Source organism: Agelaius tricolor, unplaced genomic scaffold, assembly GCF_023055355.1.
Source record: "Agelaius tricolor isolate 1412-34295 unplaced genomic scaffold, bAgeTri1.0.p SCAF_31, whole genome shotgun sequence".
NCBI classification, from domain to species: domain Eukaryota; kingdom Metazoa; phylum Chordata; class Aves; order Passeriformes; family Icteridae; genus Agelaius; species Agelaius tricolor.
Window position 1 is genome coordinate 983,672 of NW_027269291.1, and position 12,402 is coordinate 996,073.

The window sequence follows — 12,402 nt, forward strand, 5'->3', positions numbered from 1 at the left end:
GGGCGGCGCTCTCGCTGCCCACATGTCCGCCACACACGGCCCCCGCAGGCGGCACCGCCTTTCCGCTGTTCCTGGGGAGGTTTCTGGGCGTGCCATCGCCCTTTTCCTCACGGCTCCGTGAGGAGACACCTGCCTGAGGGAATGGCGGGAGCCATCTCCCCTCACGGCTCCGTGAGGAGACACCTGCCTGAGGGAATGGCGGGAGCCATCTCTCCTTCCCTCACGGCTTCGTGAGGAGACACCTGTCTGAGGGAATGGCGGATGCCATCTCCCCTCACGGCTCTGTGAGGGAACACCTGCCTCAGGGAATGGCGGGAGCCATCTCTCCTTCCCTCACGGCTCCATGAGGGGACACCTGTCTGAGGGGATGGCGGGTGCCATCTCCCCTCACGGCTCTGTGAGGGAACACCTGCCTCAGGGAATGGCGGCTGCCATCTCCCCTCACATCTCCATGAGGGGACACCTGCCTGAGGAAATGGTGGGAGCCGTTTCCCCTCATGGCTCTATTACAGTACACCTGCCTGAGGGAATGGCAGGAGCCATTCTCTCCTTCCCTCACGGCTCCATGAGGGGACACCTGGCCGAGGGAATGGCGGGAACCATCTCTCCCCTCACGGCTCCATGAGGGTCTGTCTGCCCAAGGAAATGGCGGTTGCTGTTTCCCTTCACAGCTCTGTGAGGAAGTGTTACCAAAATCCTCCAAAAATATCATGAAAAATAAGACTCCACCCATTTTTCAGTGTTATCGAGTCAGGCCTTGCTTTCTTCTTGGCCCAGGCTGTGCGTGGCTGACAAAGTTGCTCCACACCCATGCTGATACAAAACTTTTTAACTTATTTCTACATTTTAAGCAAATGAAGCAATTAATTAGTTGCTATGGCTCTTCTCTGCTACTTTGTGGTGGTTTGTAACCAGTGAAGCAAAGATGTCATTGTTACCAGTCCTTAATTACCTGAACGTTTGTGAGAAGTTTATCCAGAGCAGCCTTCCCCTCCTCACTTCCAGCCTCAGGGTGAATTAATTCCACTACACACAAAGCACCCCAAGAACCGAATTACTCAGGTTCCACAGCACAGCCACGCTTATTGAAATGGGAAATGCAAAATATTTTTGTCTTCTCTCTCCTTCTGCCAGGTGAGAAATGCTGGTCTGGGCCAGGGGCTGCCACGTCCACCCACGGCTGGCTCCTGGATTATTGGGAATGTTTGTCCTCTGCAGTGTCCCAGGTTTTCCTGGCAAGCGAATCCTCCTCTGAGCAATCCTCGGGTCCTGCTGCATTCCTTCGTGTCCCCAAGTGCTGCCCGTGGTGACAGAGCAGCAGGTGATGCTGCGCTGATGAAGGGATGGCTCTGTGAGGTGCAGGGCTGGTGTTTGCATTCCCGTGCTGGCCGCACGCTTCTCCTGGAAACCGCCTTTCATCCCTCTTCCATTCCCGTTTATATTCCCACCTAAGCTGCGGATTTTTAGCAGTGCGTTTCTCCTCTCAGAGCTGGAGTGGCAGAGGAAATTACAGCACCAGTTTCACAGACAACAAAGAGATTCCCCCCTCCTCCCTGGCAGCCTCTCTGTAACCAGAACAAACAGAAATTCTACTTTAATCCGGCACTGGCCAAGTGTCACTCTGCAGTGGGGAATTCAAGTTCCTTTTCAGGTTCTCCTGATCAAAATTCTCTTGTTCCCAGGAAGTGAAAAATTAAATTGGGCACCTGTGGAAACGGAGGTGGAATTTCACCTCTCCTCCCTTTGCTAAAGTTATTTAGGCTCAGCTCTGTCCCCCTTGGTGGCTGGGAGAAGAGAATTATTGTCACTTCTTCGTGCCTGGGACGTGATTCTGTGATAAATAAACAATTCCAGGTGCTTAAACCTTGGCTGTTGGGATGGGGATTTTGGTGTGTGTGAAGCGAGAGCTCTGAATTCCCGGCTCTAGGGACACTTCCCACCTGGATGGCAGCAGGCAGGTGGCATTTCCCTGTGACAAGGGACACCAAACGCTGCAGTACCCCCGGGTCTGGAGGTGTCACCCTCTCCCTTTGATTTCCACGGGAAGCTGATTAAACCGACGGCTCTGACAGGAGCTGTGTGCAAGAATTTTAACTAGCTGCTGCTTTTTAATATTCACTTCCTCTTCGGGTTTAATTATTTTGTTCCTGCGTTTTCCCTTTCAATTTACTAAAACTCCAGAAATGTAATTAGGGAGAGGCTGAGCTGCAGAGAGCTGCCAGTGATGAAACGGAGCAGCCCAGCCTCCAGCGCGGGCTGCAGGACAGGATTCCAATCATTATCCCCTTATCCAGGAAGGATCTGCGGCACGGCGGGATCAGAGCTGTTGAGAATGCAGCACTAATTAAACTCCCCTATCAGGAGAGGATGAAAACGCAGTTATTTCATTATTTCCTGGATTTGCCAGCTCTCTTACGAACCCAAACAAACCCGCTGCAAACAAAGCCCGGCTCAATCACGGGGGAGACTTAATGAGGCTTTAATTTGTGCAGCACTCACGGAGCCAGTGCGAGGTGCTGCTCCCCTCTGCCCGTGCCAGGGGCACCTGTGGCGCCCATTTCCCATCTGGAGAGCACCAGGAACGCCGTGCCACAGATTGCCACGGAACCTCGGCCAGCTCTGGGGACGTGCTTGCTTTGTGCGCGGTTTAAATCATTAAACAACGTGCGTGCCGCAGGCTGCGATGGTTTCCTTGTGAAATGGTCATTTTTTTTTCGGTAACAGCCAATTAGGAATCCGTTCTCTCCCGCTGGTGCCGGGTGTTTCCATCCCTCGCAGATCTCCTGCTCGCCCCAGCCCCTCTGGAGGTTTCTCCTGTCACAGCAGCCCCGGCTCTGTCACCTCGGTGTGCCCCAGGGGACGCTCGGGGGCCGGGGACAGGCGGAGTTGCTGGATCCTGCAATCCCTGAACCGTGGAGGGCTGAGCATCCTCCCGGGAAGGGGAATGGAGAGCCTGGGTTTTTTTGTATTTTTTTAAATTTGTATTTGCTGCAGTCATTCTCCTCCGGGCGGGATCCACAGTGGAACAGCAAAACCCGAGCCCAGCAGTGCCAGGTTCCCTTCCCTGTGGATCAACAGGGCAGGAGGGGAAGGGAAATATCCCCACCTTGCACAGCTCCTCCGGTGGAGAGAGGCTAAGCAGTTATTTTCGTGTGTAAATAAAATATCGGTGTCTCTTACAGAAATACATCAAATATTGATGGCTTTTATCTATGTGTAGAATTGGCTCCTTCCAGGTTCAATCCAGAGGGGTGCAGGATTTTCCTTCAGGTGGATTTTCCTTCCCTGGGAGGGGCTGGGATGGAATTCCCAGAGCAGCTGTGGCTGCCCCTGGATCCCTGGGAGTGTCCCAGGCCAGGCTGGACACACTGGGACAGTGGGAGGTGGCCCTGGATGGAACTGGATGAGCTTTGAGCTCCTCCCATCCCAAACCCACTCTGGAACTGTGTGATGGAAGCACACAAACCCCAAACCAGGACAGTCCAGCGCAGCCCTAAATTCATGGCAAACCCACAGGGACCAGCCCTTCCACGAGGGAATTCCTGCTGCTCTGCAGGGCCAGTTCCCTCTCCAACCATCCCCAGTTCCCTGCTCTGAACGTTTCCCACCCAGATTTCCTTCCCAAACGCCACCAGAAACCTTCCCTCAGTCCTCGCTGCCATGATTAAAAGCCACTTTTGTTTGGGAGAAAACAAACACCACTTAAAACAAACCCTGCCCTGGAGGTTTCACTCGCAGGGAAGCTGCTGGCTTGCTATTTTTACCTGGATTCGAGAGGCATCAAAGCTGATTTTGGAGGAGAGGAGGAATTCAGCCCTCAAATTGACAACGGTGAGCGAGCAGCTCCCCCAGCCCCGCGCGGGCTTTGGTGCTCGTTAGCAGCGGCTCCTGATGAGGCTGCTCTTGTTTTCCAGGCTGCTTTTGATCCCACACTCATTAAAACCTGATCCTGCTGTGGGATTGCTTCCCCCTCCCCAAACCTCGGCACCTGCAGGGAGGGGGGGCCTGAGCATTGTCCCCAAATCCCCCAAATTCATCCCCAGGCAGTTTCCCCCCTCAAACAGGAGCTCGTCCTCGGGGAGCACAGCCTCCAGCCCAGCTCCCTCCCAGCCCAAACCATTCCAGGATTTTGTTTTCCCAGCCACGCTCACCACAAAACAAAATTAACCAGCGAGGGGTTTATATTGCCTTGGAATATTCAGCGTTTGGGATATTCCGAGCAGAGTTTTCTGCTGCCCACAGGGAGAGGCCTCTGCTCCTGCCCCAGGGCTGCCTCCAGGTCCCTCCTGGGGGCTCCAGACTGGGAGTTCATGAAGGGAAAATCCCAATATTTCATTCAATGTGGGGACAATTAAACCAAACCTGCAGGGAAGCAAATCATTAAATCATCAAATCATTCACCAGCCTGGAAACCTTTCCTTGCTGTCCCCAAAGCATCCTTGAGGTGTTTCAAAGGAACACCAAGATCCAGAGGGAATAACAACAATTCCTTGTCCACCTTTACTCTCCTGTGACCAGAAAATCATCCCTTACAGGATTATCTCCATCCCTATTAAACATCCAAAATTTCAGTCCCCTCTCCAAACATTTGGCTTTTTTTTTTGGTTTTTTTTTTTTTTGTTTTTTTTTTTTTCCTGAGCCATCTGCTGCTGGAGCTGCTGGAGCTGCAGGAGGAGCAGCGGGGATGAAAGGAGAGGGAGCGGAGCTGCCAAATTCCCCCTGTGGGAGCCGGGCTCAGCTCCTCAATCCCACCCTCCCCTTCCCGGCCCGGCTCCGATCGCTCTCCAGGGAGAGAGATCCCCATGAGAATCCCAGCAGGAATGGGGCCCAGGCAGAATTCCAGTGGGAATGATCCCAAAGCAGAATCCCAGTGGGAATGGTTCCCAGGCAGAATCCCAGTGGGAATTATCCCAAAGCAGAATTCCAGTGGGAATGGGCCCTAAGCAGAATCCCAGAGGGAATGGGCCCCAGGCAGAATCCTGGTGGGAATGATCCCAAAGCAGAATCCCAGAGGGAATGGGCCCCAAGAAGAATCCCTGTTCCCAAAGCAGAATCCCAGCAGGAATGGGCCCCAAGCAGAATCCCTGTTCCCAAAGCAGAATCCCAATGGGAATGATCCCAAAGCAGAATCCCAGTGGGAATGGGCCCCAGGCAGAATTCCAGCAGGAATGATCCCAAAGCAGAATCCCAATGGGAATGGTCCCTAAGCAGAATCCCAGCAGGAATGATCCCCAAGCAGAATCCCACAGAATCCCAGTGGGAATGATCCCCCAGCAGAATCCCAATGGGAATGATCCCCAAGCACAATCCCAGCGGGAATGCTCCCCAGGCCAGGAGGAGCAGGGCAGGATTTCAGCTCCCAGCCCGGCTCCAGGGGGCTCTGCTGGATTAAACACAATAAAAACGGGGATAAACCTGGAGAAAAGCAGGATTTGCAGCTGGGTTTGACTCCAGCAGCACGGCTCGAGCAGGGGTGGCACAGGAGCCGCTTTTTGCTGGGTTTTTTGTTGGCTTTCTCCCGGTGTTGGTTGGGAATGGTTAAAGCAGAGTTCCCCCTGCCGGTAACTGCGGCCGGAGTGGCTGAAATTGGGATCTGAAGCCAACAAAAGCCGGGAAGGAGGAAAACTGGGATGGGTTCAGAGCTGCTCATCCCGGCCTGAGCCATCTGTGCCCACCTGAGGCACCCAGAAAATTCCACTCCTGCCCTTGGGGAGCAACCCCCGGAATTCCCTGCGGGAATTCCCTGCCCAGCCAGGCCTGCCCAGAACATTCCAGAGCCTCTCTCCTGCCCCAGAATTCCTGCTGGGAAAGAGCTCCTGATCCCACAGCTGCACAGGCAGAGGGAGCTCCCAGGGCTGAAAAACCCCCAAATCTTTGATTTCCCTGGATTTGCATCCCACGAGCTGGAGAAGGTCTGCTCCAAGGTGGGGTTGAGCCAGGGCAGGTGAAGCCCAGAGAGCTGTGGGGAGCCTGGGCACTGGGGTTTGTCCCTTGGGTGCACTTACACTGGGAACCACAGAATGGTTGGGGCTGGAAGGGACCTTAAATCCCACCCAGTCCCACCCTGGGACAGCTCCCGGGATCCCAGGGCTGGATGGGGCTCCCTTGGTCACTTCCTGCAGGGAATAAACCCAACAGGCCTTGGCAGCAGGAATTAAAATCCCTTTTGCCCTTCCCTGGATGCTCTGGCAGCACTTGGTGCATCCCTGGCCCTTCCCTGGGAACAGGAGGAGGTTCCTGATGTTTCCCCCCAATCCAAGCCCTGCCTTGGGATAGGAAAAAGGAGCAAAAGGAGCAGAGCCCAAATCCCACAGAACAGACTCGTCCCTCTCCCAAAGTTCCTTGGAGAAGAAGAAGAAGAAGCAGCAGAGGATGGAAATTGCTTGAATCCCACCCTGTTCCTTTGGGATTTATTCCAAGGGACAGCTGGATCCAGGCAGGAACATCCCAAAGGCTCTCCAGGAGCTGCTCTGGGAATTCCTGCTTGGGCATCCCAGGGGATGGGAGAGGAGCTGCCCCGAATTTGGGGAATTCTCATTTCCTGAGGCACGTTCAGGATTTCCCTGCTGGCTCATCCCAGTAGAAGAAAATTCAAGGGGCTGCTCTGACCCTCTGGAAAACCCCACAGCAGGAAGGGGCTGCGTCCAATTGAAATTCTTTAATCCCAGAATCACCCCAAAGGACTGGGATCATTCCTCTCCCACCCTGGAGAGCAAAGCTGGGTCCCCCCCCAAATCAGCCAAATCCCCAACAAAAGTCCTGGAGGAGCAGCCATAGTCTGGTTTTCTTTAATAAAGATAGGAAGGATTTGTGTTTTCCTGTTAAGGCAAGGATCTGCTGCTGCTGCTCGGCTCAGGGGGCAGCTCTGATTACACAAAAAAAAAGCAAAATTACACCTCAAACTAAAGGATTACATTTTAGAGACCATTTGAAATTAAAAAACCAAACCAAACTCAACCCAAAAATAAATTCCACACGGTTTCCTTCTGATTCCCTGTCCTGAGTCCAGTTCCACACCAGATTCTGAGGTACAAGACAATAAATTAAAAGTTCATTCCAACTGCGGGATCGCCCGATCGACCTCAATGCGACGTTTTCTTCACCCCCTTCCCGAATTTGGCATCGAGCCCAAGGCCTGGCAGGAAACAAAACACCAGGTTTGAGTTCTTCAAACCAGCAGGGAGATGGGAATTTGGGGAAAAAAAAATCAGCTGAACATCCCCAAATTTACCCATGGAACGAGCTGGGGAGAAGGGACCGAATCGCACTGCAGGTCCCACACTCCCTGCAGAGGCTCCCGTGGGTTTGGGGAGCTCCCAGGGCAGGGATCCCATGGATTTTGGCCCCCATACTCACCCAGGAACACCAGGACGGTGCCCACCCACTGCATGGGGCTGATGGGGTTGGCAAAGAGCACCACGGAGGCCAGGATGGTGAAGAACTTGCGGGTGGTGGTGATGATGGAGCAGGTCAGGGGCCCGAAGTACACCACGGTCATGAAGATGAAACTCTGCCCCGCCAGAACAGAGCCCCTGTCACTGGCACTGCCAGGACAGGCAGCCAGGGGCAAATCCCAAAGGATCTCCCTTCAAATCCTGGGTTGAAGGGGGTTTGTGGCATCCTGGGATGGGCTGGAGGGGCCTTGGAGCTCATCCAGAGACGCCTTCCCCTATCCCAGGGGTGCTGCAGCATGGCCTGGGATGAGGCAGCCACAGCTTCCCTGGGAATTCCATCCCAGCCCCTGCCAGGGAAGCAAAGCCCACCCAAAATCCCTGATCCCTGACCTGGCCCAGGGCGCTGGTGAGGCCGAAGAGGAGGATGTTGGAGATGATGCTGGGATAACGCTCCATGAAACTCAGGAACTCCCAGAGCTCCCCCGTGAACAGGATCCCTGGAAAACAGCCAGGAGGAGCAGCCTGGATGGGGATCCCACCCTCGTGGGGTCAGGCAGGGCTCAGAACCCCCAAAGCAGGCAGTGAACCCCACAAACTCCAGCAGGAAACACCAGCAGCAGAAGCAATCGCCCTCCTGGTTAATTAGTGAAAGGAAGATCATTAACTGGGATCAAATTCCAACAGAACAATCCCCAGCAATTAATCAGGAGTGCTAATCCTGGAATGGCTTGGGCTGGAAGGGACCTTAAAGCTGCTCCAGTGCCAGGGGCAGCTCCCAGCCCTCCTGGGCTCCACTTTGTGCTCCCAAGCTGGAGCAGGAGCTGCAGGAGAGCCCAGCGAGGGACAGGGCTGGGCCACGAGCAAAACCCCAAAAATCCCCAACAAAACCAAGCCCCAGAGGGCTCCAGGCCAGGCAGGGCCCAGGTCCAGCCCTGGTTCCTCACCTGCCCCCAGGAACAGCGTGGACCAGAGGTTGACGTTGAGCATCATGTGGTTGGAGCCCGTCTGGTAGTGAGCCCTCATGTGGTCCTGGGACACCCCCGTGAGCCCGTCCAGGGTCAGCGACAGCAGCTGGGCACCCACAGACAGACAGGGCACAGAGAGGGGATGGACAGACAGACAGGGGACACCATCAGGCCCTGGTCCTTGTCCCCAGGGCAAATGGCAATTCCCCTTGCACAGCAGTTACCAACAGGGATTGGCAGGGGGGCTGGAGGGTGCAGGGCACAGGAGGCTCCTCTCTGCACACCTGGGCTGCTGCAGCCCCAAGGCACACCTGGGAGGCCAGGGTGTATCCTGGGGTAAATCCTGGGGAAAATCCCACATGGGAGCCTGGGGTAAATCCTGGGGAAAATCCCACATGGGAGCCTGGGGCAAATCCCACATGGGAGTTTGGGTTTATCCTGGGGTAAATCCTGGGGAAAATCCCACACGGGAGTTTGGGTTTATCCTGGGGTAAATCCCACCTGGGAGTTTGGGTTTATCCTGGGGTAAATCCTGGGGAAAATCCCACATGGGAGTTTGGGTGTATCCTGGGGTAAATCCCACCTGGGAGGCCAGGGTGTACCCCAGGGTAAATCCTGGGGCAAATCCCACATGGGAGCCTGGGGCAAATCCCACATGGGAGTTTGGGTTTATCCTGGGGTAAATCCTGGGGAAAATCCCACACGGGAGTTTGGGTTTATCCTGGGGTAAATCCCACCTGGGAGCCTGGGGTAAATCCTGGGGCAAATCCCACCTGGAAGCCTGGAATTTATCCCAGGTGGGGGTAAATCCCACCTGGGAGCCCAGGTGTATCCTGGGGCAAATCTCACCTGGGAACTTGGGTTTATCCCAGGTGCAAATCCCACCTGGGAGCCTGGAATTTATCCAAGGAGTAAATCCCACCTGAACCCCTGGAATTTATCCCAGGTGAGGGGCAAATCCCACCCGAGAGCCCAGGCTTTATCCCAGGTGAGGGTAAATCCCACCTGAGGGTTTATCCCAGGAGTAAATCCCACCCAAGAGCCTGGGGTGTATCCCAGGTGGTAAATCCCCCCTGAAACCCTGCAATTTATCCCAGATGAGGAGTAAATCCCAGGATTTCTTGCAGGAATAAACCCCACCTGAGGCCCCAGGGCTCCTCCCAGGTGCCACCCCACAAGTCCCAGCCCTGTGGGGTCCCTGCACTCACCAGGAGCAGCTCCCCGTAGCCAAAGACGTGCTCGGTGTCCCCTGTCCCTTTTTTGGGCTTGTAGAGGAACAGGGCCACCCCTGCCACGATGAGCAGCACGCACAGGTACTTGGCTGGGGGGTACCTCTTCCGCAGCACGGTCACCCCCAGCAGCATCACTGGGAAAACAGAGGTCAGAAACTGCCCCTAAATCCACCCAAAGGAATTAAACCCCCTAAAAATCACCCCCAGCAGCATCACTGGGAAAAGGGACATCAAAAACTGCCCCTAAATCCACTCAGAGGAATTAAATCCCCCAAAAAAATCACCCCCAGGAGCATCACTTGGAAAAGAGAGGTCAGAAACTGCCCTAAAATCCACTCAGAGGAATTAAATCCTTAAAAAATCACCCCCAGGAGCAACACTGGGAAAAGAGGGGTCAGAAACTGCCCTAAATTCACTCAGAGGAATTAAATCCTTAAAAAAATCACCCCCAGCAGCATCACTGGCAAAAGAGAGGTCAGAAACTGCCCCAAAATCCACTCAGAGTAATTAAACCCCTAAAAATTCACCCCCAGCAGCATCACTGGTAAAAGAGAGGTCAAAAACTGCCCTAAATCCACTCAGAGGAATTAAGCCCTTAAAAAATCACCCCCAAGAGCACCACTAGGAAAAGGGACATCAAAAACTGGCCTAAATCCACCCACAGGAATTAAACCCCCTAAAAATCACCCCCAGGAGCATCACTAGGAAAAGGGGGGTCAGAAACTGCCCCAAAATCCACTCAGAGGAATTAAAGCCCTACAAAGTCATTCCCAAATCATGGCTGGGGAGACAGAGTGTCACCAACTGATCCCAAAGCCCTCCCTGGAATCCCAGCCCAGCCCCAGCTGGCTCTGCCAGGGAGGCCCAGAAATCACAAACCTCCCCAAAAATGGGCAATTCTCTTACCTGGGATGGGTTTGCAGGATTTGCCCAGGACCTGGGAAAGGAAAAGGGGCATTAATGATCCACACCCCAAAGTGAGACCCCAAAGTGAGACCCCTGGGGCAGCTGAGCCTCAGCAAGGAGAGCTCAGCCCTTGCCCCAGAGGGGGTGACACCAGTTCCCTGGCAGGTGACAGTGCCACCATTTCTGGGCAGTTCTGTCCCTTCTCAGAGCCCTCCCTGCACCCCCAGCAGGGACCGGGACACAAAAGTGACACCAGGAAAATGGCAGGGTCAGGGTCACAGCCAGGGTCAGGGTCACAGCCAGGGTCCCCTTGGTGTGGGGTAGCTGTGTCCCCATGTCCCCTCTGTCCCCGTGCCCACCTGGGTGGGGTAGCTGTGTCCCTGTGTCCCCTGTCCCATACCTGTGTGGGGTACCTGTGTCCCAGCCCTGTCCCCATGTCCCCGTGTCCCGTACCTGTGTGGGGCAGCTGTATCCCAGCCCTGTCCCCATGTCCCCTGTCCCATACATGTGTGGGGTACCTGTGTCCCAGCCCTGTCCCCATGTCCCATACCTGTGTAGGGTACCTGTGTCCTGCCCTGTCCCCATGTCCCCTGTCCCGTACCTGTGTGGGGTACCTGTGTCCCAGCCCTGTCCCCATGTCCCCATGTCCCGTACCTGTGTAGGGTACCTGTGTCCTGCCCTGTCCCCATGTCCCCTGTCCTGTACCTGTGTGGGGTAGCTGTGTCCCAGCCCTGTCCCTGTGTCCCCATGCCCCATACCTGTGTGGGGTAGCTGTGTCCCAGCCCTATCCCCATGTCCCCGTGTCCCGTACCTGTATCCCAGCCCTGTCCCCATGTCCCCGTGTCCCGTACCTGTGTGGGGTACCTGTATCCCCGTGTCCCATACCTGTGTGGGGTACCTGTGTCCCCGTGTCCCGTACCTGTGTGGGGCAGCTGTGTCCCAGCCCTGTCCCCTGTCCCGTACCTGTGTGGGGTAGCTGACGAACTGCAGGGCGGAGTTGCTGGACACCATGGCGCCCAGGTAGGACAGCGAGCAGGCCCCGTACAGCCAGCCCCGCGTGCGGTCCGGCCGTGCTGCATCCACGAAACGGATCACTGCGGGGACAGGGACGGGGACAGGGACAGCTCAGGAGCGGCCCCGGCCCCGCCACAACCGGCCCGGGGCTCCCGGGGGTGCCGCACTTACGGAGCTTGGCGAAGGCGGCGTTGATCACGCACTGGATGAACACCAGGGTCAGCGCGTACTTGAACTTCTCCTGCTTCGCGCCCTCCCCGTAGCGGCCCCGGGTGCTGCGGGACGGACAGCGGGACACCGGTGACACCGGGACCGGCACCGGTGACACCGGGATAGAGCAGGACACCAGTGACATCGGGGCACAGCGGGACACCGGTGACAGAGTGGGACCGGTACCGGTGACACAGGGGAGAGAACCCACGGCACGGGAAGGAGCGGCGCGCCCTCGCCGGTGTCCCCGTCCCGTGTCCCCGCAGCCCCGTTACTCCGCAGCCCCTCCCGCCCCGTGTCCCCGCAGCCCCAAACCCCCGTCCCGTGCCTCCCTCCCCGCCCCGTGTCCCCCGGCCCCGCTCCGCCCCGGTGTCCCGGTGTGGCTCACATGCTCTCCTGCAGGATGCCGTAGTAGAAGTAGCAGGCGAACACGCCGAGGAAGCAGACGGGCAGGCGGAGGCGCTCGGGCAGCCCCGCGGCCGCGCTCGCTCCCATGGTGGCGGCGGGGCCGCTCAGCGCGGGCGGCACCTCCAGCACCACATCCCGCGGCGCCCCGGGCGGCCTCATCGGCCCCGCCGCGCCCGCTCCGCCCCGGGCCGCCCCGCGCGCTGCCGGACCCGCCGCGGGGGGAAAGGCGGGCGGGGCGCGCTGGGAACAGCGCAGAACCGGGCGGGAGCTGCA

At 56.5% G+C, this 12,402-nt stretch overlaps 1 protein-coding gene across 1 annotated transcript; it reads right to left on the reverse strand.

The window, feature by feature from the left end:
* Nucleotides 1–6,772: 6,772 nt before the first annotated feature.
* SLC35B1 (solute carrier family 35 member B1) lies at nucleotides 6,773–12,394 on the reverse strand. The gene is made up of 9 exons (XM_071451018.1): nucleotides 12,110–12,394; nucleotides 11,683–11,786; nucleotides 11,461–11,591; nucleotides 10,498–10,528; nucleotides 9,568–9,725; nucleotides 8,339–8,465; nucleotides 7,785–7,891; nucleotides 7,357–7,510; nucleotides 6,773–7,135 (listed from the first exon to the last, which is right to left on the reverse strand). Exons 1-9 carry the CDS (start codon nucleotides 12,286–12,288, stop codon nucleotides 7,083–7,085), a joined length of 1,044 nt encoding a protein of 347 aa, XP_071307119.1. The 5' UTR covers nucleotides 12,289–12,394; the 3' UTR covers nucleotides 6,773–7,082.
* Nucleotides 12,395–12,402: the final 8 nt, after the last annotated feature.

What these genes read in the sequence shown, in the direction of transcription:
- SLC35B1 (XM_071451018.1), bottom strand. Translation starts at nt 12,288, where the DNA reads ATGAGGCCGCCCGGGGCGCCGCGGGATGTGGTGCTGGAGGTGCCGCCC. An exon ending in TCGTCAGCTACCCCACACAG is followed by an intron (nt 10,529 to 11,460) that starts GTACGGGACAGG and finishes TTCCTTTCCCAG; the next exon opens with GTCCTGGGCAAATCCTGCAA. An exon ending in TCACCAGCGCCCTGGGCCAG is followed by an intron (nt 7,511 to 7,784) that starts GTCAGGGATCAG and finishes CTGGCGGGGCAG; the next exon opens with AGTTTCATCTTCATGACCGT.